The following is a 26,180-nucleotide window of genomic DNA, read 5'->3' as shown; positions in this document are numbered from 1 at the left end:
TTCAGTGCAGTTCTGAGAAAGTGCTGCACTGTCCGAGGTACTGTTTTTTGGCTGCCAGATAAAACAAATGATCCTTCTGTTCCCTTTGGGGCCCGTGGCATCATTGTAATATCTACTCATAGATATTTATTTCACAAATAACATCATCAAAACCTAATATCTGGTCATTGATTTGCGGTCATCTGGTAATCTGGTTTGTGGGTCCATGGTGTGTGTAAATTAGCTGCTACATTTCACTATAATGCAGCACTGACTACACTTCGAAAGCATTGAATTGACTACAGAATGCTTTAGGATGGTCTAAGGCGGTAAGAGGAACTATAGAAATATTCTTTACTGGAATGGCAAATGAGCAGTGGCAGCTTGGGTGAAGTACCAAGGCACTTTCAATATTCTATGTACTATGCAGGTGGAATCAAATTGGAGTTCGAAATGGGTGCTCTCGAGAGAATTAGTTACCGACTACCTCACCCATTCAAATAAAATAATCTCTCACTTAAGCTTTGTCACAAAATGAATTGATTAGGTCCTGTGCATGAAGCATTTTCTCTTGAGCTCCTTACCTCCACAAAAAGTTATGATGTGGAGATTCCGGCATTGGACTGGGCAGGGCACAGTAAGAAGTCTCAGCACCAGGTTAAAGTCCAACAGGTTTATTAAGTAGCACGAGCTTTCGGAGCGCTGCTCCTTCATCAGGTGAGTGATGAAGGAGCAGCGCTCACCTGATGAAGGAGCAGTGCTCCGAAAGAAAATACTGGGAAAACTCAGCAGGTCTGGCAGCATCTAAGGAGAGAGAAAAACAGAGTTCATGTTTTGAGATCGAATGACTCTTCAAAGCTGAAAGCATGGTTAATATTGACTTGGGTATCGATTTTCTTCATATTGCAGAGTTTACTGTACAATTGCCCAGTAGAAAATTGGTAACTCATTATTTTTCTTGCAAATGTCATGTCTTTAAAATTAAAATGAATTGATGTTTACTGTTTGGTCCATACTTAGGCAGCCACCAAAGTGGAAGTTGACATGGAGAAAGCAGAGAAACTGCAAGTAATGAGGGGAGACTTCCTAACATCTCTGGAGAATGACATTAAACCTGTAAGTATCTAATCGTGTACACTCAGTTCAATGATTCCAAGGCACTCGTTCCAGTCCAAAGGATATTTGATGTCCATTCAGAGTTAGTGTGATTTGGATCTGTATTCAATGGGATTGATTGACTGAGCCCTGGTTATATTTGACTGTCTGGTTTGAGAGTTGGGACCTGGTCTAATTTTCTGTTTATATATTCTGAATAATGTCCTCATCAAGAAAATATTTTGTGTGATATTTCATCAATTCTTTTTGCTTCCGTTTGTACCACATAGAGTTTTTTTGTTTTAACAAGTGGGATTGATACGGAACATGTTACAATTTATGAGGTTTATCAGTTTATATTCAGGAACTTTAAGGTAAAACAGAAGGGGTGATGTGACCTATTCTGAAGTTTACATAACGACAGACTGGGGATGATTAAAGATCAAAGGGAACCCAGATTTTGTTACTGGGCAATAGACTGAGTCTCCTAAAATCCCCAGAAAGGTGTTGAAATTGTCAGGTAGTAAATGGTTGTGCTATAAACTGCCTATTTACTTCTAAGATGAAAGAATTGGTGTCAAGGATAGCTAATCAGCATTTTTACGTGGATACAAAGCTGGATGCAAGGCTGATGTGTTGTCATGGGGAAGAGCCGGCAACTCCACATCATGGGAAAGAGTGCAGAGGAAGCCATTGTTGAGAACTGGTCACAGACGTTCCAACACATCGATTAATATCACAGACAGCAGAGAGAAGAAACTGCTTAGCTTAGCAAATGACTGTAGCTGGATGTGGGAGGGAGATAGTTTCTATTTGAAGAAATGCATCCTGCATTTCAGGATTCTTGGAGATTTGTCCTGGTTTGGTCAGAGGAGAATAATCATTGCGACAGGCTTTATTGCTGGCAGTAGATTTAGGAAACTCTAGTGAAACGCAGGGAGCACCTGAAAGCAGTCATTCAAAGTTACTAGTCTTCAAAACAGTGAAATGTGAACCCATTCAAAGCTGGAAGCAATTATGGACTGTTTGCTATAAGCGGAGTACTTCCTTGGAGAGTGCGATATGTTAAGTATAAAAGGGAACATTCTGTAGTTTAAAGCATAAGTTGACCATCAAAAGAAAATAAGTGTTTAATCAACAGTGCTTTTATCCATTTGGTACAGTAAAAATCCGAAAATGTAACATTTTGTTGTCATCCTTTTCAGCTATTAACTAGAAGTTTAAATTTCTTTTTAAATATTATTGGTCTCTAAAGCGATAAAAAGAAACAGGAATGGTGTGATGTTACTTCACACTACGACGTTTGAACAGTGAAGCATCTTGAATCATTGAGTGCCGTTGCGGAAGGTTTCTTTCTGGCTCTACCTTTCACAAAAAGTGGTTTTAAAAAACTATTTCAACAAAAGTTATTCAAACGTTTTTTTAACCAGACCCTAAATTATTCCATTCCAACCTCCACATGAGCGTGTTTCATCGATCCTTCAAGGAGTTACAGATGACTCATTATGTTGAACCCCATGGCTCAGTACTATGAAGAATAGGGCAGAAGTGCAGTTTCCTCACCTTTTCCCTTATTCTCCTCAGCTCTTGATTTGAGCTGTCACTGTGGTAAAGGATTGAGCAGACATGATGTATGTTGCTGAGGACAGGAGGGCTGATCCCTGTGTTGCTGTGGTATGCTACCTTGCAGCAGTTTCGCAGCATGATTAGTTTGGAGAGTTCAGAGCAGGTCACTTGCCTACCTCCTATTTTAGAGATGCAGTGTGACCCGCAGAGACTTAGAGACATGTTAGGTGGGTCATACGCCGTACCTATTGCAGCAAACCAACTGAAAGGTTTAATGGTGTTCTACCCTAACCTGTGAAGTTAGACTACATTTTCGGATGATATTAGCTGACTTGCATAAAATAATTTGTCAAGCTGACATTCAGGTATGTGTTCATTTTCAGAAATACAGGTGTGACACGGTTCTCAACTCTCTCTCTCTCACAGGCTTTTGGCATAAACCAGGAAGATTATGACAGCTATATCATGAATGGAATTATTGTGTGGGGCGATCCAGTTACACGGGCCTTAGATGATGGAGAGTTGCTTGTCCAGCAAACCAAAAACAGTGACCGCACTCCACTGGTTAGCGTCTTGTTGGAAGGTAGGGCTATTTTTCTTGTCCCAACGGGATAGGGAAGGAAATCGAGGGGGCATTCACGTGAAGAGTACTTGTTTTTTTAAAAAAGATTGATCAGTGTCGTAGTTCTAAATTGTCCTGGCAAGTGGAGACATCTCTTGGCTGGCACTCGGTGAGGTACCTGCATCCGATGCTTAGCGTTCACCCAGAGGAGCAGATAGCTGGTCTCTGAATTCCAAGTTCCATGTCCAGCAGGGAATTTACTCCCCATGCACCTGTCATTAAATTTCACCAGTCCTCCTGATTAGGAGGCTCTGAATGAGACTAGCAATCAGTCCACCTATGAAAAGGCTCTCGGATATTGGAACGACTGGGGGGTATGGCTGCTGCTTGTTAAGAGGCTTATCTGCTCCAGATAGGGGGATCTTTTGTGAAATTTCTCTTTTTTTATTATATATATTTTTATAATATTGCCATCTTTGGGGAGGAGGCTGGGTATGACGGAGGCTAAATCTCTGGTTTATTCCAGACTGCATTAGACTTGTGAAAGCTGAATTGGGATTGAACCTGGATAGTAGGTCCAAGTGTTGCATGCTGATCTATCACGTTCCCTGTCTACATGGGTTTAATTTAATAGCTGTTGTGTCCTTTTAAGAATAAAGACAACACATCAGGCAGGTAATTAAGGGTAACTGCTCAGTTTAATTTCAAGTTTTGACTATTTACTAGTGTATTTAAAGTTAAAGTAAAGTTTATTTATTAGTCACAAGAAAGGCTTACATTAACACTGCAATGAAGTTACTGTGAAATTCCCCTAGTCGCCACAGGCAGGAGCCTGTTCGTGTCAATGCACCCTAACCAGCACATCTTTCAGAATTTGGGAGGAAACCAGAGCACCCAGAGGGACCCCACGCAGACCCGGGGAGAACATGCAAACTCCACATAAACAGTGACCCAAGCCAGGAATCGAACCCGGGTCCCTGGCGCTGTGAAGCAGCAGTGCTAACCACTGTACCGCCCCTTTTTCCTTTTTCGATGAATCAGGAGCTTTATCCAATTTTCGGATATCCATGTAGTTGAGGGTACAAAATTGACTGCTTCAAAAAGCACCATCTTAGTGAGCAAAACCACTTTCGCTCATACGCAAGATACATTCAATTCAATCAGATCCCAGGGGACACCAAGTTGCCTCCTCTTGTTGTCAACATAAAGAATTGACTGGGAGTCTCCAGGAAGTAGCGATTAATCTCCTGGATACTGCTGCAGACAACTAGGTAGAAAAATCATGGGGTCATAAGAAAAGTGTCTTTTTTATTTTCTTTCAACACCTGCTTATTGGGTTATAAGAATGTCAGATTTGGTGGGGACGCAGTTTGACCGGGTGGACTGTTCCTCTGTCTTGTGATGAAAGGTCCAAAAAATAAGTCCAACTTGAATTGGTGACCATGGATGTACCCCAGTGTTCCTAAATGCAACATCATTCTTTTGAATGTGTTCAGTGTTGATTTTCAGCTGAACTCCTTACATATGTATCTGGTTCAGTTCATTTCCCTGCACTCTAGTCTTGTTAAGAAGGGAGTTGTGCTGACAGACACTAAATGCTGGTATATTGTATAGACTAATGTAAATTTGTAAAAGATTAATTGGGACTGAATTGGTCTGGATGCTGCTTGCTGATCTGTCACATCCCCTGGTCTGCTGGGTTGAATTGAATTAATTTCCTACCTCATTAAAAATAGAATTAAGCAGCGGCAGAATGATTTGAATTTTCTCTCCCCTATTTGAACTTGTTTTTTAAGCCTTTTGATTGCAGTGTAGCTTTGTTGTTGGTGTTTTTTGATACTCACTTAAGCAGAGAAACTGGAAAACACTGCTAAATATCCATCCAGTTATACCGTCATTTGAAAGCATAATCCCACACACCTCCGTATATGGCACAGTGGTTCGCACTGCTGCCTCATAACGCCAGAGGCCCAGGTTCGATTCCTGGCTTGGGTCACTGTTTGTGTGGAGTCTACACATTCTCCCCATGTCTGTGTCTGCGTGGGTTTCCTCCAGGTGCTCCGGTTTCCTCCCACTGCCCGAAAGATGTGCTAGTTAGGTGCATTGGCCATGCTAACTTCTCCCTCAACGTACCCGAGCAGGTGCCGGAGTGTGGTGACTAAGGGATTCTCACAGTAACTTCATTGCAGTGTTAATGTAAGCCTACTTGTGACACTAATAAATAAACTTTATGTTAACTGTCACTTGAGAAATTGCGCTGATCAGGCTCAGTATAGGAGAATGGAAGAGCATGAAAGGCCAATCAACTGTTCAAATCCATTATCCCTATACTCTTCCTCAAAATGACTTGACAAGCATTTTAAAGGTAGCTGTTAACTCAAGGTTAACTAATATTAGCATACTTTCCTGTCTTTTCTTGTCTAAGCTGGAACGTGTTCTGGCCAAAACTTCAGAGTATTCAACTCGAGTCAAAGTACATAATTAGCTGCTGTTACGTCAGTTATTTTACTATTGTGGTTGGCAGCTGGCGTTTTGTGAGTAATATATGGAATGTAAAATCATCCTGTCAGGAGTAAAACTGCTTCTTTAACAGAAATTGTCCAGAAATTTTCCCACTAATTGGCCTGGCTTTTTTTCCTTGCCTCTCCCAGGAGTTGGTATGGGGAGTGTGTATGTTGTGATGCGCAAGGTATAATAATGCAGTGATGTGAGACAGTTTGCCTTTTCCTGTCTGTGATTGAGATATTTTGGTAACACTTGATTATGTCTAGTACAAGCACGTATACCTTTATTTCTAATGTGGAAAAATACCAGATTTGTTCATTTTAGTTGTGATTTTAATTCTAAACAGGACCTCCAAACAGTGGCAAGACTGCATTGGCTGCAAAGATTGCAGAGAAGTCCGGATTCCCATTCATTAAGATTTGCTCTCCTGATAAGATGATCGGATTCTCCGAAACAGCGAAATGCCAGGCCATTAAAAAGGTGACCTATCTCAGCACTTGACCTGTCAACAGTTGTTAAGTTTTGTGACTTTTATTTTTTTTTAAAAAAGCATCATTTCTGTCCCCTCCCTGTAATTCACGTTCTTAGCCTGTAACACCACATCCCCACCCATCTTTCTGCGGAAGACCTTGGTGCCACGCCATATCCTGCTGATTAAATTGGCTTTGAGCCAGAAAATCGTGGTCGATTTCCAGGATGATTATTAAACTGTCTATCTCGGCTGAGAGAAATGAGTCAGTGTTCAAATGCCGGATGGAGACTTGTGTGACTGTGACATAAGAATCATTCCTCAGGCCCTGTCACTAGACTGGAATTCAGGAATTTGAGGGCAGAAACACCCGAAAGAACTAAAGCAGGATTTTCTGGAGAGAGGAAAAAGAGAGTTAAAGTTACATCCACTCACCTGCTTTATTACCCACTTCCTGTTTAGAACCATAGGACAGTGCAGAAAGAGGCCATTCGGCACATCGAGTCTGTACCAACTCCCCGAAAGAGCATCTCACCCAGGCCCCCTCCTCCACCCTATCCCCATTGCAGCGCACATTTGCCACGGCCAATCAACCTAACCTACACATCATTGGTCACTAAGGGTCAATTTAGCATCGCCAATTCACCTAACCTGCACATCTTTGGACTGTGGGAGGGAACCGGAGCACCCGGAGGAAACCCACACAGATAAGGAGAGAAAGTGAAAACTCGACACAGATAGTCACCCAAGGTGGGAATCGAACCTGGGTCCCTGGTGCTGAGAGGTAGCTGTGCTGATCACTGTGCCGCCCTTTTAGAATGCAAACAAGCAGAGTAAACTTCTCACCTCTACTGCATTTAGCAGCTCAGTCTGCCTATCTAAGTCAGTAGGTCAAGGGCTCAAGCCAACCGTGAGACCTTACGTGATCTAGGCATGTAGATTAGAGGGAATCTTTTGAATGAGACTCTAAGGAGAGGCCCTGTATGTAATCTGAAGGATGTAAAAGGTCCCACTGCACTACTGAAAGTAATGATGTGGAGATGCCGGCGTTGGACTGGGGTGAACACAGTAAGAGTTTTACTAACACCAGGTTAAAGTCCAACAGGTTTATTTGGTAGCAAATACCATTAGAAATCATAGAAACCCTACAGTGCAGAAGGAGGCCATTCGGCCCATCGAGTCTGCACCGACCACAATCCCACCCAGGCCCTACCTCCACATATTTTACCTACTAATCCCTCTAACCTACGCATCCCAGGACTCTAAGGGGCAATTTTTTTTTTTTAACCTGGCCAATCAACCTAACCCGCACATCTTTGGACTGTGGGAGGAAACCGGAGCACCCGGAGGAAACCCACGCAGACACGAGGAGAATGTGCAAACTCCACACAGACAGTGACCCGAGCCGGGAATCGAACCTGGGACCCTGGAGCTGTGAAGCAGCAGTGCTAACCGCTGTGCTACCGTGCCGCCCATTAGCTTTCGGAGCGCTGCTCCTTCATCAGATGGAGTGGAAATGTGCTCTCAAACAGGGCACAGAGACACTGTTTGAGAGCACATTTCCACTCCATCTGACGAAGGAGCAGCGCTCCGAAAACTACTGAAAGTAACACAGGGAAGGCTTTTGTTGCTTAAAGCAACATTTAACTTTCCTCAAATGCGACTTAGAAAATGCACTGTCTGATCATTTGTCGATGTTGTTTATGGGACTTACTCAAATTAGCTGCTGTTCTCCTATATTGGAACAATAATTACACTTCAGAAATAGCTGTGAAGTTCATGGGAAGTGAAATGGAGGGTTACCTTTCTTCCTCCCTGTTTTCTCTCTCCCCCCCGCCCCCCCCCCCCCCCCCCCCCCAACACACACACACACAGCCAACTCAGAAAATTGATGTAATTTAGAAGCAGAGACAAAAGCTCCCTGATGATTTGTTGAAGGTATATTGTGTGCATCAACTACTATTGAGTTATTTCACTAAATGTTAGGCGCTGCCACCTGGTGGCTGAAAATGTCAACCAGCAAAACACTCGTAAGCAACAGCCTATCGATCTCATCTGATCAGAGTGCATGTTTGAGGATGCTTTGCTGCAAGAACGTGTGCATTTATGTTTGTTTAGTGGCTTGTGTTTGTATTTATATTCAGTGGCTTATATACGTACTTATATTTAGTGGCTTTAACAAAGTAAAACAGTCATGTTATCCCATAATTTGACACCAAGCTGTAAGCTTGGCTAAAAAGCTAGATTTTAAAGGACGTCTTTAAAATAAAGAGGTGGAGGGATAGATGAGGTTCGAGGGGACATTCCACAGTTTGTGATCCAGACAGCTGTAGGGTAGCTGCCAATGGTGGAGAAATGAAAATTGGTGAAGTGCTGGACATCAGAACTGGAGGAGTGCTGACAACTCCAATAATTGTAGGACTGGGGAAGTTTAGATACGAGCTTGGCAGGGGTTGTGGTGGGGGTGGAGAGAGAGAAAGGATTCAAAAAGGATGAGAAATTAAAATTGAAGCATTGCTGGACTGGGAGCCAATAAAGTTTGAGAGTGTAAGGGTGATGGGCGAAAGGAACAATGCTGTTAATTAGAATTGAAAATATTTGAATGCAATACTGAAATGTTATGATGTATTAGTAATGTTAAAACCCTATTGCTTTTATTTAAATGATGTGAAAATTATGTGAAAGAACACACAATATGTAGTTGAGCCCTTTTCATTTTGACTCCTGCTTCTGGGGCCTTGTACATCACAGCAGCCTTTTGAAACCACGTCGTCCTGTTGTGCTTCCTGTGACAGGTTCCCCCTCAGCACTTGTTAGGTTAAGATAATGAAACTATATTAAAAGGCTGGAATTTGATTTAGTGGGCCTGGTCACATCACTGCGTGAGAACAGACTATCTAAACCAGTAATCCAGAGGCCCAGGTTGATGCTCTGGGGCAGAGACTCAAATCCCACCGCGGCAGCTGAGTTCAATGAATAAATCTGAAATTTAAAACTAGTCCCAATATTGGTGACCATGGAACTTTTGGATTGTCCTAAAAAGGCATCTGGTTCACTAACACACTTTAGGGAAGGAAATCTGCTGCCCTCTCCCTGGTCTAACCTACAAGTCACTCCACACCTGCAATGGCCTAACCAGCCATTCAACAGCAAGTAAAGTGATGCCTTTAATGTAATGAGACATTCCTAGGTGTTTCACAGGAAAATGTAAAACAAGGTATGACGTTGAGCCACATGAGATGTTAGGTTAGATGACCAACAGCTTGGTCAAAGAGGTAGGTTTAAAGGAGCGTCATAAAAGAGGGAAAGCAAGAGGTGTAGGGAGGATGTTCCAGAGCCTCAGGCAACTGAAGGCGCAACCATCAATGGTAGAACGATCAAAGTTGGCGATGTGCAGGACACCAGAATTAAAGAAGCACAGATATCTCGGAGAGTGGTGGGGCTAGAGGAATTTACAGAGCTAGGGAGAGGTATGCTTCAGGTAGGCTTCATGTGTTAGTGCAAGATGGGAATCAACATTTAAAAATTCTCACATGGGTTATAAATAGGTCTAAGTGAGAAATCTGTAATCAGGAAGGGGTTCCAGTTACAAAAAGAATGGCGAGGCCTCTGCTTCACCCGATGACCTGGTCATAGAATGAACATTTCATTCAGAATAAACTTCCCCAGTTCTACAATGATTTGAGTTGTACTCCTCCAGTTCTGATGTCCAGCACATCACCAATTTTCATTTCTCCACCATTGGCAGCTACCCTACAGCTGTCAAGATCACAAACTGTGGAATTTCCCCTCGAATCTCATCTATCCCCCCACCTCTTTATATTAGATATCCTTTAAAATCTAGCTTTGTAACCAGGCTTACGGATACCTATCCAAATTTCTCATGTGACTTGGTGCCAAATTATAGGCTAACATTACTGTTTCACTTTGTTAAAGCTGCTAAATATAAATACGTAGCCACAAAGGGATTTGAAAATGGGGGGAGCATTTTAAATCGAGACCTTGCTTGACTGAAGCCAGTGTAGCTCAATAAGCACAGGGGTGATGGCGAAGCAGGGCTTGCTGCGAGTTGAGAAATGAGCAGCAAAGTTTTAGATAAGTTTGTGGAAGAAAGAATATGGGAGATCAGCTGGGAATCTCTGGGTAACAAGGGCTTGAATGAAGGTTTCAGCAGCAGATGAAGTCACTTTCTGTTACAGAGGTGGAAATAGGTGCTTTTAATGGCACAAATATGAGATCAGAAACTTATCTCGGGATCAAATAGACATAATTTAGTCACCAGGTTGCGAATAGTCTGGCTTTATCTTGGAATGGGTGAGGGCTGGAGTCGGTAGTTAGGGAAAGCAGTTTGGAGTGAGAATTGAAAACAAAGGTGTAGGTATTTCTGCTGAAATCTCTTGAAGTGCGACAAACCTTGCACTTAAGTGTAAAAATGACATGTGTTTGAGAGAGTCGGTTGAATGATCCTTTATTCTGAATGAAATGTTCATTCTATGACCAGGTCATCGGGTGAAGCAGAGGCCTCGCCATTCTTTTTGTAACTGGAGCCCCTTCCTGATTACAGATTTCTCACTTGGATCTATTTATAACCCATGTGAGAATTTTTAAATGCTGGTTCCCATCTTGCACTAACATATGAAGCCTAGCCTGGTTATCTAATGCCTTAGTGACTTGAATGCACAGCTCAATGCAATACTGGCTGTCCGAATCTTGAATGTTGGTGTTGACTGTCCCTCAGTCCAGAAGTAACTTGATTTTGAACTGTGTTGACCAGGTAGCAGTTGGAATTCAACATTTGCTAGTCTCCTTCCTTGTCATCGTTTATGAAGCGCCCATGGTCAGCTTTGTGAAGTTGTTCAGAGAATTGAGACTGTTGTCATGCTTGCATTACAATGCTGTGTCTTTTTAATTATCCTTATTTTTTAAAAAAATGTGGGGGCGGGATTCTCCGGCCATTCACGGCAGTAGGGTTCTCCCATCCGCTGCAGTGAATGGAGATTTGGCTGAGCGCCAACTTCTCCGTCTTTCCTGGCAGCGGTGGTGGGACGTGAACGGCCGGAGAATTCTGGCCCTAAGGTTGAAAACTGAATGTTGCATTTAAAAGTTGGTGCTTGGTTACAGATGGAAGGATGTGCTTCTTTGATAACCAGAAGCTGACCAGCATATTTCAATCTCTGCGATTACCTGATGAAAAGATCACTGTATTGACCTCAGTTTATGCTCGTTTAATTGGGTGTTAACCGTTTATAGCTACCTATAGTAAAACTAAGAGTAAAAGTCAGTGGCAGGTGATATCCTTGCAGTGACGTGCAACAGAAGCAGAATATTGATTGCGTATACAGGTTGTGGAAACCCATTCCAGAGACTTGAGCAGAAAATCCAGGCTTTACCTCCAGTGCAGTGTCGGAGGTTTCATCTTTCGGATAAGCCGATAAACTGAAATCCTGTCTGCCCACAAGTGGATGTAAGAGATTGCATAGCACTGTTTGAGGAGCAGGTGAGTTCTCCCTGGTGTCCTGGCCAATATTTATCCCTCAGCCAAAACCACTAAAGACAGATTAAAATATCTAGCTGCAGAAGAGGGAAGTAGCACAGAATGACATACAAACAAGAAGTGACTTTGGGGCTTAACACCTACTTAAAACCTATCTCATCTCTTGTCCTGTATCTGTTTTTGTGGCTCAGTATCAAATTTTATTTGCTAATGCTCCTGTGATGCATCTCAAAAGTTTTGCTGCGTTAAAGTTGCGATATGAACACATGATGTTTTTAATACTAAAGCAGTAATAAATGAGGTTCAATAAGAGGCACATAGTTCCGATTGGTTTGATTTATTGTTGCCACATGTATCAGTATACAGTGAAAAGTATTGTTTCTTGTACAGTATACAGACGAAGCATACCGTTCATAGAGAAGGAAACAAGAGAGTGTAGTGTTAGCCATAGCTAGGGTGTAGAGAAAGATCAGCTTAATGCGAGGTAGGTCTATTCAAAGGTCTGTTGGCAGTAGGGAAGAAGCTGTTCTTGAGTCAGTTGGTATGTGACCTCAGACTTTGTATTTTTTTCCCTAGCTCCTCCCATTAACCACGCTATCACTTGACTCCGGGGTGCGTGGGGTCCTTGATTATGCTGGCTGCTTTTCCGAGGCAATGGATGGGAGACTGGTTTGCATGACCGACTGGGCTTCATTCACGACCTTTTGTAGTTTCTTGCGGTCTTGGACAGGGCAGGAGTCACACCAAGCTGTGATACAACCAGAAAGAATGCTTTCTCCGGTGAATCTGTAAAAGCTGTTGAGAGTCATAGCAGACATGCCAAATTTCCTTCGCCTCCTAAGAAAGTTGGTGCTGTGATGCCAGCGTGGAGGGACCAGGACAGTTTGTTGGTGATCTGGACACCTAGAAACTTGAAGCTCTCGACCATTTCCCCCCACTTCGCCCCCATTGATGTCGATGGGCATGTCCTCCACAATGCTTCCTGAAGTTGATGACCATCTCCTTCGGTTTACTGACATTATCTAAATTGGGAAAAATTATTTCCACTGGACAGTGAGTCAGTAGCTACTGGAGGGCATAAATTTTAGTTCATCAGATGAACAGAATGCAGACTATGGATGTAAATTGCAATTTTATTTCAATAGGTAAGGTAGTGCATTTTGGTGGTAGGAGTAAGTAGGCCACATACTTTGGACTCCTAACTAGACTAAAGATGTAAAGGTACACCTCATTAGAAGTAGCTTTGATGATGGTTGTTACCGATATTTTTTTTATGTTTAAGAGGACTGTTTTAAAGTACATTTTTTTTCTACAAGCAGTAGGTATGTCTGGTAGGAATAAAGCTCAGATGCTGGGAAAGCAGGATAATTGCACATTTTTGCCATGTAGTGTTTACTTAGGAGAGAGCTCATAGGATTTTTGTTTACAAAAAGGAAAAGCCCCCTCGAGTTTTTGATTAAAGGAATGAAAGGTGGGTTTAGGTATGCAGGGTCAAGTGATAGTGTGGTTAACGGGAGGAGCTAGGTTTGTAGCAAAGGACAAAAACAGCTTTCAGTTTTGTGCTGGCTGGGGTTTGTTTAAAGACAGGTAAGCAAGCTGGAATTGCCTACCAGAAACTTTGGTGGAAGTAGTATCCATCACATGTCGTTAAATGGGAAGATGACAAATATTTGGAGAGAAATTTGCAGGGGTTTGGGAGAAAAGGACCATGTGTTATAGAGCTGCCATCGCTGTGATGGGTCGATTGGCTACTTCCTGGGCTTTAACAAGTTGGTTTAGGCAACTTGATGAATGTTGGGCACAAAAAGCTGAAATTAGACACAGGGCCTTACTTTCAGGTTCAACGTGAGTGTATGGGAAGAATTTAAGTTTTATCAAGTTCTTTCGTTGTCAATTTGAGGAATGGCTGCCAAGTATTGTATAATGTGATTTGTTGGCAGGAACGTAGCATATGACAATATTATTGAAATTTGTCGAGGGTTTTGAAACCTTAGACTGAAGCATAGTGTATATTTCGGTGTGCAAGCTCTCTATTTACAAAAACAGATGTGCTACCACAAGCCTAACCAATGAATTATTTAATAATCTTATCTATTAATTTCTGTTGACAGATCTTTGAGGATGCGTACAAGTCCCAACTGAGCTGTGTTGTGGTTGATGACATTGAACGACTGCTAGGTAAGCCGGAGAGACATCAAGTCTACCGAAGCACCGACTATTCTATGCATTGAACTTGGCATTTTTCTGTGGGGTTAATCTGAGAAGTCACCTGTCAAAATAGGCTGGAGGTAGCTACTGTCAGATAGCCCAATACCAGCTATGTTAGGTAAATTCATTCTCATCACTTTTGTGTTCAGAATTTGAGACCAAGGTGAGGGAACTGGCTCACATGATAATGGTTTGACTCATCTGCTGTTAGCTTCTGAAATTAGCTGGTGAACCAGTGCTGTGGAGCTTTGATTATTTTCCATTATTTAAGTATTTATCCCCACTTTGTCTCTGAGGAATTTGCTGGCCCATGTTGGTTATCTGTGGGACCTTGTGTCTTTCTTTCTCTCCCAGAAGGAAGATTGTGACGATGCATCAGCAATTATTAGGCCATAAAGAACATAAGATCTGAGTCCATCCTAAAATCACACATCAGCACATGCACTTAGCAGCAGGGATCACCAGGCAGTGACTGTAGGTGGAAATTACCATAAGACATAGGAGCAGAATTAGGCCACTCGGCCCATCAGTTCTGCTCCGTCATTAAATCATGGCTGATATTTTTCTCATCCCCATTCTCCTGCCTTTTCCCCATAAGCACTGATCCCCTTATTAATCAAGAACCTATATATCTCTGTCTTAAAGACACTCAATGACTTGGCCTCCACAGCCTTCTACGGCAAAGAGTTCCACAGATTCACCACTCTCTGGTTGAAGAAATTCCTCCTCTTCCTCTGTTTTAAAGGATCAGCCCTTTAATCTGAGGTTGTGCCCTCCGGTTCTAGTGTTTCCTACTAGTGAAAACATCCTCTCCACATCCACTCTATCCAGGCCTCGCAGTATCCTGCAAGTTTCAATAAGTTCCCCCTCATCCTTCTAAACTCCGAGTACAGACCCAGAGTCCTCAACCGTTCCTCATACGACAAGCTCTTCATTCCAGGGATCATTCTTGTGAACCTCCTCTGGACCCTTTCCAAGGCCAGCACATCCTTGGGGCCCAAAACTGCTCACAATACTCCAAATGGGGTATGACCAGAGCCTTATACATGCCCCTCCTATCCTCTCACTTTGTCCCTTTCCCTTTTGGCTTGCTTGCTGTGTAAGCTTTAGTGCCTCTGAGCTGTTGGAGATCAACCAGAGCTGGGGTTAGCCATTTTACAAATATGAGTAAGGTATTCTTCTTTATTCTGTGGGATTCCCAATTTGAAGTTTATCTTTGCCATGATGTACTGTTAAGGAGCAAGAGAGATCAGGAATGGGAAATCCTTTTCCCTTTCCTATCCTATCCCATGGCTATTTGTTCCAATTGTAGTTTATTTCAGCACAGACCAGGCATTGAGCCTGGAGCCTTAGTGACTTGTTAGAATAAACATTGGTGGAGGATTGGGACTTATTATCTATTTTGATCATTGAATTTTGACAGTGACCAATTTCTTAACTGTGGATTCGTGCTTAATGGGATTGGGTAAATCGCAAAGATGAAAAAGTGGGTATCCCAAGTCATGTGGTAAATTTGAGATTGAAAGCTTAGTTCCATACTAAGCAACAACTGTTTTAACTATAGTGTCACAATGAAAACAAAACTTCATGTCCAAGCTATAAAAATGCAGAAATTGGGCCTGTTCTAGCTAGCTACAAACCATGAGCTTTCTTGCTGGTGCATGAGCATAATGTAAAGCTCAAAATGCATATATTTTAATCCTGACAATTTAATTAACTTATTCTGATTATTTTATTGGACCCTTTCGAATTGGGAACCCTAAGTGTTTCACAAAGTCTACGTCCTCCAACTGTGGTCTTGTGTCCCTTTGCTGCTACTTTCACCCTGCCATTGATGGGCATGCTGACAGTGTTGAGGCCCTAAGGTATAGAACTCTCTCCCGATTTTGTCTGCCTTTTGACTCTCTCCTTTTAAGATGTTGCTTAAAACCCATCTTTTTTTAAAAAACCCTACAGTGCAGAAGGAGGCCATTCGGCCCATCGAGTCTGCACCGACCACAATCCCACCCAGGCCCTACCCCTACATATTTTACCCGCTAATCCCTCTAACCTACGCATCCCAGGACACCAAGGGGCAATTTAACATGGCCAATCAACCTAACCCACACATCTTTGGACTGTGGGAGGAAACCGGAGCACCCGGAGGAAACCCATGCAGACACGAGGAGAATGTGCAAACTCCACACAGACAGTGACCCGAGCCGGGAATCGAACCCGGGACCCTGGAGCTGTGAAGCAGCAGTGCTAACCACTGTGCTACCGTGCCGCCCATCTTTGTAACAAACATTTTGTCATCTGTCCTATTATTTTGGCACTGTCAAATTTAGTCTGACTCCATTCTTGGGATGTTTTCTCTGTGTTAAATAAGCTCTATAAATGCAAGTTATTAATTCAGAGAGCGAGTTAGTTGACCAAAAGTGTGGAGATTTGTGAAGGTGGACATTTGCTAGCCTCTCCTGTGTTCTAAATGTAATGGGCATCATCCTCGTGCTCTCTCTGCAGGTGACATTCGATAACACATTTTGTTGTCTAATTCTTTCAGTTCACATAGATAAGCTCACCAATTTGACTTGTACCCTTTGGGGTGTTGGGGATTCGCGGAATGGGATTAGAATGAAATACACTGCCAGAAAGGAAAATGGAAATAGATTCAGTCGTCTCTTTCAAAAGATTATTGGATATATTCATGTAAAGTATAAACTGGACGGGCTCTAGATTGAAGACTGTGGGAGTGAGATGAATTGGTTAGCTCTCCCAAAGATCTGGCACAGATATGGCATCTTGTGTTGTATCGTTTTGTGAAATAATATCAGGAATATATCAATGCAATTGGTCTAAATAGCACTGGGTTATGGAGGGAGGGAATAAGAGTTTGAAATAACAGATATGCTGCCCCGCCTGGTCAAATACTCTCCTAATCATTTTTTAAAAATTCATTCGAGGGAGATGGGTGTCGCTGGCTGTCCCGCATTTATTGCCCATCCCTAGTTGCCCTTGTTCAGAGGGCAGTTGAGAGTCAACCACATTGCTGTGGCTCTGTTGTCACATGTAAGCCAGACCAGGAAAGGATGACATATTTCCTTCCCTAAAGGTCATTAGTGAACCAGATGTATTTTTCTGACAGTCGGCAATTCATGATCATCAGTAGATTCTTGATTCCAGATTTTTTTTATTGAATTCAAGTTCCACCATCTGCCATGGCGGGATTCGAACCTGGGTCCCCAGATCAACAGCTGAGTTTCTGGATTAATAGTCGAGCAATAATGCCACTAGGCCATTGCCTCCCCTTATCGAAGTTCCAAATGAAGTATTGGAGTATGATAACTCCCTAGGTGTCTTTGGGCGATGCAGTGATGGAGTGGAGAAGGGTGGTGCGGGGAGAACTGATTGATGTTCTATTCCTGTTTGCTATCAAATGACACCTGCTGGAAAAGGATGTGTGGACACTGGAGAAGAACAGACCTAGGCCGTATGGTTAAATATTTTTCAAATGGTCACAATTCGGGCCCAAGTAGTCAGTCTCCACATGTGAGCAAGCCGCAAAAGGTCCTTTGCCATTCAGGGAACCATATCCTGGAACCTGATGAAAATACAATACGACAGCTCTTTATATTAGCCAGATCTTTATGGGTGATAATTTCACAATCTTGTACTCCCAAGGGAGTTGTGCTTGCAGAGAGCTTGGACCTAGCGACTGCTGTATTTATAGATTATTGCTCCTTATGAGTATAGTTACATGGAGAGTAGGTCGAGGGGAATGTGTAGATGTCATGTGTTTCGATTTCCGAAGGGCATTTGACAAGTGCAACATAAGAGGTTGGTGCATAAAGTAATTGAATTGGAGGAAGTGTGTTAGCATGGATTGAAAACTGGCTTTCACATAAAAAACAGAGTTGGAATAAGTGGGTCCTTTTCAGAGTGGAAAGATGTAACTAGTAAAAATTCCTGAAAAACTAGAAAAATTTCTAAAAATAGAGTGGTTAGCACTGCTGCCTCACAGCCAGGGTCCTGGGTTTGATTCCTGGCTTGGGTCACTGTGGAGTTTGCACATTCCCCGTGTCTGCGTGGGTTTCCTCCGGGTGCCCTGGTTTCCTCCCACAGTCCAAAGATGTGCGGGTTAGGTTGATTGGCCATGCTAAATTGCCCCTTGGTGCCAGGGGGACTAACTAGGGTAAATGCATGGGATTATGGGGATAGGGCCTGTGTGGGATTGTGGTCGGTGCAGACTTGATGGGCCGAATGGCCTCCTTTTGCACTGTATGATTCTGTGATTCTAGTGGAGTGCCACAGGGCTCAGTTCTTGGCCCATATTGTTCACTATTTACATGTATGATCTGGAGGAAGGATCAGATGTAAAGCTTCCAAATTTGCCGATGATACGAAGAGAGGTGGAAGGGAAAGTTGTGAAGAAGATATTGTTATTCTGCAATGGGATATCAATAAATTGGTGACTGGGCGAAAACCTGGCAAATGGAAATTAATGTGAGGAAGTGTGAGGTCATGCACTTTGGTAGGAGGAATCAGAAGGCAGATTATTATCTAAATAGAGACTGCAGGTGAATGAAGTTCAGAGGGATCTCGGTGTTTTAGTGCATGAATCACAAAAAGCTTGCAGGCGGGTCCACAAGTAGTTAGAACAAAGAAAATTACAGCATAAGAATAGGCCCTTCGGCCCTCCAAGCCTGCACCGACAATGCTGCCCGTCTGAACTAAATAACCCCTACCCTTCTTGGGACCATATCGCTCTATTCCCTCCCTATTCATTTATTTGTCCAAATGCCCCTTAGTTAAGAAGGCAAACAGCAATTTGGTCTTTATTGCAAAGTGGTCAGGGTTTAAAAATAGAGAGGTTTTGTTGCAATTGTACAGGGCGTTGGTGAGGCCTCACCTGGAATACTGCGTATAGTTTTGATCCCCTTACTTTAAAAAGGCGATAGTAATATTGGAGACAGTCCAAAGAAGATTCACCAGGCCAATTCCTCGGTTGAGAGGTTGCCCTTTTAAGAGACACTAAATAGTCTGGGTGTGTATTCTTTGGAGTGAAGGGTGACCTTATTCAAACATACAAGATCTTGAGGAGGCTTGACAGGGTAGATGGTGAGATGTTTTCACTAGTGGAGTGGGAGAGTCTCGAACATGGGCATAGCTAAAAGATAAAAGGCCAGGCATTTAAAACTGAGGTGCATAGAAATTTCTTCTTGTAGAGGGTGCTGAATCTCTGGAATTCTCTGCCCCAAAGGGTGGTGAAGGCTGGATCATTACAAGTATTCAAAGTGGCGGTGGATAAATATTTGATAGATCGAGGAATAGAGGGCTATGGGGAAATAGCACAGAAAAGGAGTTGAGGCTGGCATTGATCAGCTATGATATTGAATGACATGGCAGGCTTGAAGTGCCTGCTGGCCGCTCCTACTTCTATTTGCTGTATTCTTGTGTTGTGTAACCATTCTATGATTGTGTTATTCACTGACGATCACTTCCTCAGTAATGCACTCAACAGTCGTATTAACTTGGGTTTTGTGCTGAAAACCTCGAGTGGAATTGAACCCCCAGCATTTTGATTAAGAGGCAAGAATACTACCATTGAACCATGTTGACACCTAAACTACCATGTTGTTAATGTGAAGAGGGTTTGTTGTTTACTTTGTTACTGTTGTTGAGTTTCTTTAAAGAGAGCTGAAGTTTCTGAATGAAATTGGTAGGTTTGGAAGGTGCAGAAGTTGCAAGGGATCCGAATCTAAGGGAGTGTTTAAAAACTTTGTGAAACCTCTGTCCGGCCCACACCACAAGAGTGGGCACCACCTACACGTAGAAAATAGCACCGACTTAAAGGTTTAATGCCTCTTTCTTGCCCTGTCAATTGATTGAGGGTGGCATGTGGAATGGTAGTGTTAGGAAAGGAGGAATTGTTTGGGCCAAAACTGAAGTTAGCTCCTCTCCCAGAGAAGAAGAATTGATCAGGGTACCAGCTGCTGAATGCTGTCAGTTAATACAGACATACAAAATTGGAGTATAGGTAGGCCATTCGGCCCCTCAAACCTTTCTGCCATTCAATCAGATCATGGCTGTTCTGTTTGTGTTGAGTTCCAGATTCACATCTATCCCGTTAACCTTTCATTCCTTTGCCCAATGATAATTTGTCTACCGCTGCCTTAAAAATTACTCGCTGATCCTGCTTCCACCGCCGTCTGAGACAGAGTTCCAAAGTTGCACAACCCCTGAGAGAAAATATATTTCTGAGCAAAGACGACCTCGGGTGAAGTACCAGATGTGATCTGTGAAATCTAACCCCCCCCCAAGGAATTGGAGACTCAGAATTAGGAAAATAAATCTTGTTAATCTGTTTGATTTCAGATTATGTCCCAATTGGTCCACGCTTCTCAAACCTGGTACTCCAAGCTTTGTTGGTCCTGCTGAAGAAGTCATCTCCACATGTAAGTTGAGCATAACTTAAAATAATATGAATTAACTGTGAATATTGTCTAACTTCATGTTGCTATCACTCCAAGGGCTTTTGACTTTTCCTTTGACTTTTGTAAATGTCAGTTGCTGGATTCATACTTCCCAGAACGTGTGATTAGTTTCTGCAAGAGATGAAATTGTAATGCAGTTCATTCACAGAGTGCAACAGATGCTAATATTGAAGGAAATTTTCTTGAACAAAGCTGTTTTATACCAAGGATAAATGTTCATTTTGGCTTAGCCTCAAGCATTTTTTCAGCAACCTCTCGTCTCTAAGATGGTCATGGGTTATAATGCAAATCAGTCATTAAATTCACATTAAATCCAAGATTTTGTCTACCTTCCCCATGTACACACTAGTTATATATGAACATATGAATTAGGAGTAGTTAATATTCTTAACTTTGAGAGATTGACAGCCCTACCAGCAGAGGTGAGAGCTGCTGATGTGAGGAGGAGAGAGGGGTGCCTCAAGGTGGAGGCGCTCTCTGCGGAGATGAAATTAAAACTGACCCCATCTGATCTGTTGCTTGGGAGGCTGCCTCCATCCGAAAGCTTTGTTTCAACCTCTGCAAGCTGACTGGAAAACTCTAATCCATATGGACAAAGTAGTTGTTTAATTGGCTACCCTCTGCTTATGAGCAGGTAACTGTCCCACCAACAACCTCCACCCGCTGAGCTTCCATGGTTCAAAGTAACCCAGATGTGGGAATGCACTATTAAACTGGCTAATGGTGGGAACTTGCCTGCCTCCAAACCAACCTCCATTGCTGTTTAAGAATTCTGCCGTCTGTGTCTGCAGACACTTCCAAGGAAAGGACTTGAATTTATTTGGCGTTGTCCAGGACCTCGGAAAATCCCAAAGTGTTTTGTAGCCATTGAGGTACTTTAGAGGTGTTGTCACTGTTATATACTGCAAAGCCAACAGCCAAATTCGTGCATGACTAGGTCTGGCAGACAGTGATGTGATAATGACAAGTTAATTTGTTTTAGTTACCCCATAGCCCAAATAACTATTAGTCAGGGTGCCAGGAGGAGCTTTATTCTGTCCACTGGAAGGAACAGACACTGGCAGTCTAATGTTCCCTCAATATTGCACTGGATTGTCAGCAAAGATTATGTTGTTTCTGTTGTAGGATTCAAAGCTGCAGCCTTTTGAGTCAAAGGTGAGAGTGCGTTCCACTGAGCCATGGGCAGGGACAGGTTCTGTGCTGCTTGGGCTGTTTGCACTGTGTACTCTCCTTTGTGACCCAGAGACACTAATGAACTATTGTGGCTGAAGTTGTCAAATTTAGTACACATCTAGGATGTAATCTGGAACCATTCTGGTCTGTATGTCTCAGTGCCACGTCAAGCTTGTGTTTACCCATCCGCCGACGCTTAATAGTGACTGTCTGGAATACCAGTGATTAATACAACATTTTCTTTGACGTGACTCGATTGATGACTCCTAGGTAGGTATGAGGAAGTCTTCTGACTGTGTAATAAAATGCAGATTTTGCAATTTACGTTGTATAAGGCAGTTGTTTAATGAAAGCACTTGGATTTTGATCAGTTGGAGTGGTTACATCTGTACGTTTTGTGCAATGAACCAAGGAGCTCTTGGCTTGTCTTTGTGTTTTTCCATGTGATATTCTACTCTGTTCAACACTTAGTATCACGTAATACTCTCACAAATACACCCTTTCCTTCCTCTGCCCGTTTTCCAACTGTGCAATGCAGCCACGGAATGCTGATTCCAGAGCTCCCATCTCTCTCAGCAAGGAACAATGGTTAAAATAGCTTGCTGGAGAGGTCCTGTGGCCATCTGAAGAAGGATATTTGATTTCTGTGACTACACCATTAAAAACAACTTGGCTTTATGTGGCACATATAATATGGCAAACCATTCGAGGGACTTAAGAGATGTGATTGAACAAAAAATGGTTGTGGAGCCAAAGGAGAGAAGATACTAGAGGTGAATAAAGGTTTGGGAAATGAGAAATGTTTAAGAAAACAGCTAATGAAGCAGATGGAATTTGGGAGGAAATTTTATAGCTTGTTGGAAGGCACGGTGGCCAGTGGTGGGATGAATGCAGAGAGTGAGTGATGTATATAACTCCAGAGTTAAAGATCTGCATGGCTGTAGAGTTGCAGAGCAAGGAAAGGTGAGGCTAAATGTTAGTGAGCGCAGGGTAATCAGGACTTGGTGCATGATAGAATGTAAAAAACAGTTTTTGATGAACTGAGGTTTGTGGTGAGGGGAAGTTGGGAGGCCAGCTGGAAGAGTGAAACAAAAACAGAAAATACTGGAAAATCCCAGCAGGTCTGGCAGCACCTGAGGAGAGAGAGAAACCAAGCTGAAATTTTGAGTCACACATGACTCTTTGGAAGAGGAATAAATGGGTGAGTTAGTTACAAAGTTTGTGATAGGAATTTAGTCTTTTTTAGTAAAATGCAAAGAATGAACTTGTCATTATTTGTGCATCTTTTAACCTTAAGTTAATTTTAAATTGTAATGTTTTGTATAATTTCTTTCCTCAAAATGTTTTACAGATGTTTTTGCTAGAAAACAGGTGACATAAGGCAATAACTTGTATACTTGGTAAAGATTTCATTACTTGTATGATATCCTCCACATTGTGGAACTCTTGCAGCTATTTATACTATGCAGTGAAACACATCGTCTGCTTTATCTTGTCCCCTCTTTCTGTTATGCCTGTTCCTGTTCATCAGGTGCCAGGCACCACCTTGAGGGTAACTGCAGCGGGTGCCTGCCTGGTTTCCATTGATATCTGCACATGCAATTTTGACATGGATTGTTGGATGGCTTTAAGGAGTAGAAACTTAGTTTTCCCCAACCCAAGGGTGTCGAAGGTAATCCAGGAATGCTGCTTGGGTGCTACAGGCTCCATACAGACCAGATACAGAACCTGGATACTCAGGTATCCTCCAAGCAATATACTGTCATGACGCACAAATTGTACTGGTGAACTTACAAAGTCATTCCCTAACATGGGGTCTAAAAAGAATGATCTCACTGTTGGCCAATTTACAGAGGTTTTGAACTTAAGTTTTTTTGTTACTTTATAAAATACGTTATATTTTTAGTGACTCTGGGAGTGACTATATCAAAACAAATTGCACAACTTAGTTTTTTTAAATAAAGAAAAGGGTCGTCTCCTGTGAAGTACTAAAGCTTTAAAGTCTGTATTTTTAGAATTTAATAAGTGGTTTAATCTTACAAGTAAATTCAGGCGTCTGGCAAAGTGCAGTTAATTATAGGTCAGCCGGTGGGATTATACACAAAGGTTTTATCAATGTAAAACTAAATAAGAAGCAGCTGCAGAAAAAATATTGGTACTCAGTAATGAGCGTTATTGAAACCAATAATCCTTTCTCTGGGTGACTGATTATACTCAAACCCAGTATGTCAGAGTTCGAGCTGTTAATGTTATTGTTCTAGTTTGTAATTACTGAAAATTACCTGTGCAAAGTTATTCAAGTTCAAATCACATCTCTTCAGAAAGATGAAGAATAACCAAGGTCCATTTGATTATGCCTCTGTGAGGCAATTTCTATGTTAAAGGTGCTATATAAGTGTAAGTGTGTATGACACTGGCTAGCTTGAAGAGAGTAAGAAAAAAGATGTGAATCGAAGTAGTGGTGAGGTGATGAGCTTGTTTTCTTTCTCCAAATTCTATAGACTGTAGGCAGAAGAAAGCTTAATCGATTACTGGGAGATAGCATGCTATCTTTCGGCTGAGATATTAAACCAAGGCTCCATCTGCCCCCTCAGATGATCCAAAATCCATTTCAAAGAAGAGCAAGAGAGTTCCCCTGGTATTCTGGCCGTGTAGGGGTTTGCATGTTCTCCCCCTGTCTGCGTGGGTTTCCTCCAAGTGCTCCAGTTTCCTCCCACAGTCCAAAGATGTGCAGGTTAGGTGGATTGGCCATGCTAAATTGTCCCTTAGGGTCCAAGGATGTGTAAGTTAGGTGGATTGGCCATGGTAAATGTGCAGGGTTACAGAGATAGAGTAAGGGGGGCTGGGCCTGGGCAAAATGCTCTTTCAGAGAATTAGTGCGAATGCTATGGGCTGAATGGCCTCCTCCTGCATTGTAAGTATTCCATGGTTCTAGTATTCCTCAGCTGACACCAAAAGCAGACTGGTCATTCTCATTGCTGGAGGATAGTGTGGAAGATTCTAAAACAGAAGATTCAGAACTTCTCTCATCAAGGCCTTTGAAGAGAATAAGAGGGTTTGATCAAGTAGCTGTTGAGGAGGGGTAGGAGGCACAGTCCAAAGCTAGCACCCATCCTAATGAATCCAGCAGGGAATTCCAGGAAGAAACAGTTCCACCAGAGTGCTGAGAATGTGGAACTTGCTAATACTGGACATAATATTAGAAGAGTGGTCCAGATAATTTGAGGGAGAAGAATTTTCTTACGCCAAAAGAAAGCTCTGCAGATATGTTTGGATGAAACATTGGGAAGAGACTTCCGTGGAGCATAAAAAATTGTGATGGAGGTGAGAATTAATAGTCTGATTATTAACATGGACAGTTACATAGGTGCAAGGGGCTGAGTTTTGCACAGGAAAACCAGGAGTCTGAATGAAGATTTGACTCATGTCTTTTGGACTTGCGAGGTTCTCCACCTGGATGTCAGCTTCATTGACATGTTTGACCTCCATTCAGACAGGGCAACTCTCTTTAGGGGCAGGCCTGATCGCTGGCCCTGCAGTGTGAGGAGATCTGATTCCTGACTCTGGTGGGTCTGATAAAGGATAGCGACAGGAAGGCAGCATTCCCGATCCTCCTGCCCATACACACTGCTGTACAGGCACTTAGCGTCTTCCTAAAGCTGTCCCTGCCTTCCTTTCCTGAGGCCTGAAAAACCTGGTTGGCTGCCGTTAAAGCAGCTGAGCTGGATAAATCAGAGGCGTTTTGTCTTATTAACATTAAATTGCCAAACTGCCTCGAGTGTGTTGGTTGACTGATTCTTGCCTCACCTTTGTGAAACCCAAAAGCAGGTGAGTTGGGGTTAAGTTTCAGATTTGTTAAATTATAGTGTCTGTTTTAGATTGATAAAATTCACCCTATGCTTCACTGTTCACCAATCACAGAGGAGCATGACTTGACTTTTTTTCTCCCAAAATATCCAGTTAAGTTCCAAGTTCTACAAAGAGTTCTGGTGTCATCAGAAATTCTCAACCTCGGCTTACTTGCTGAAAAAGCTGTAGCTTAGACCTAAGAAAATGCTGCTATTTAAGAATAAGTTTTAATGGTCTCTGAACCTGACCTTGGTTTGGGAAAGATGAATGGATATGATTTATACAGAGCCTTTCAAAACCTCAGGACCTCCCAAAATGCTTCACAGCCAATGAAATAGTTTTGAAGTCTAGTCACTGCTGTTATGTAGGGAGAGTGGTGGTTTAATAAATGCAAAGCACCTCATCACAATGTTTTACGGATATGAATGGAAGTCAGCTAACCTACGGTGTAAACAGCCTATAACCAGTGCTGAAGGAGGTACCACTTATAGGTTTCACTCAATGCTTTTCAGGGATAAAGATATATGGCTGTTAGCTGTGACGCTGATATCTGGCATGGATCTTAGTGATTGTAGGTCTGGCCTGTGTGTCCTTTTTCTTGTTCCAGAAAGGTCCACAATGGGCTGATTACAAACAAATCAGTTTTTGTGATTGAGGAATAAATAGTGAGAGGACAGTGGAGTTACTCCTCTGCACTTCTTTGAGATAGTGCTATGGGATCGAGTTCTGGTGGAAGAGTGCTGACCTGGAACACTAGTTCACTTTCTCTCTCTCTCTGCAGAAGCTGCCTAACCTGTTTGAGTATTT

General features: G+C 42.5%; 2 protein-coding genes across 2 annotated transcripts in view; one reads left to right on the top strand and one right to left on the bottom strand.

Moving 5' to 3' along the window:
- LOC144500596 (ADP-ribosylation factor 2-like) overlaps positions 1-26,180 on the bottom strand; it is a 384,154-nt gene that overhangs the window by 181,811 nt on the left and 176,163 nt on the right. The window lies entirely within an intron of this gene.
- The window catches only part of nsfa (N-ethylmaleimide-sensitive factor a), a 221,599-nt gene that overhangs the window by 112,457 nt on the left and 82,962 nt on the right, over positions 1-26,180 (top strand). The window contains exons 13-17 of the mRNA XM_078223761.1: positions 1,000-1,095; positions 3,067-3,223; positions 6,054-6,187; positions 13,782-13,848; positions 20,233-20,312. Of these exons, the coding sequence (XP_078079887.1) occupies positions 1,000-1,095; positions 3,067-3,223; positions 6,054-6,187; positions 13,782-13,848; positions 20,233-20,312 (534 nt within the window). The remainder of the gene's footprint in view (positions 1-999; positions 1,096-3,066; positions 3,224-6,053; positions 6,188-13,781; positions 13,849-20,232; positions 20,313-26,180) is intronic.

Source organism: Mustelus asterias, chromosome 11, assembly GCF_964213995.1.
Source record: "Mustelus asterias chromosome 11, sMusAst1.hap1.1, whole genome shotgun sequence".
Taxonomy (NCBI): Eukaryota; Metazoa; Chordata; class Chondrichthyes; order Carcharhiniformes; family Triakidae; genus Mustelus; species Mustelus asterias.
Note: the sequence above shows the minus strand (reverse complement) of the source record. Positions and strands in the feature narration are given on the sequence as shown.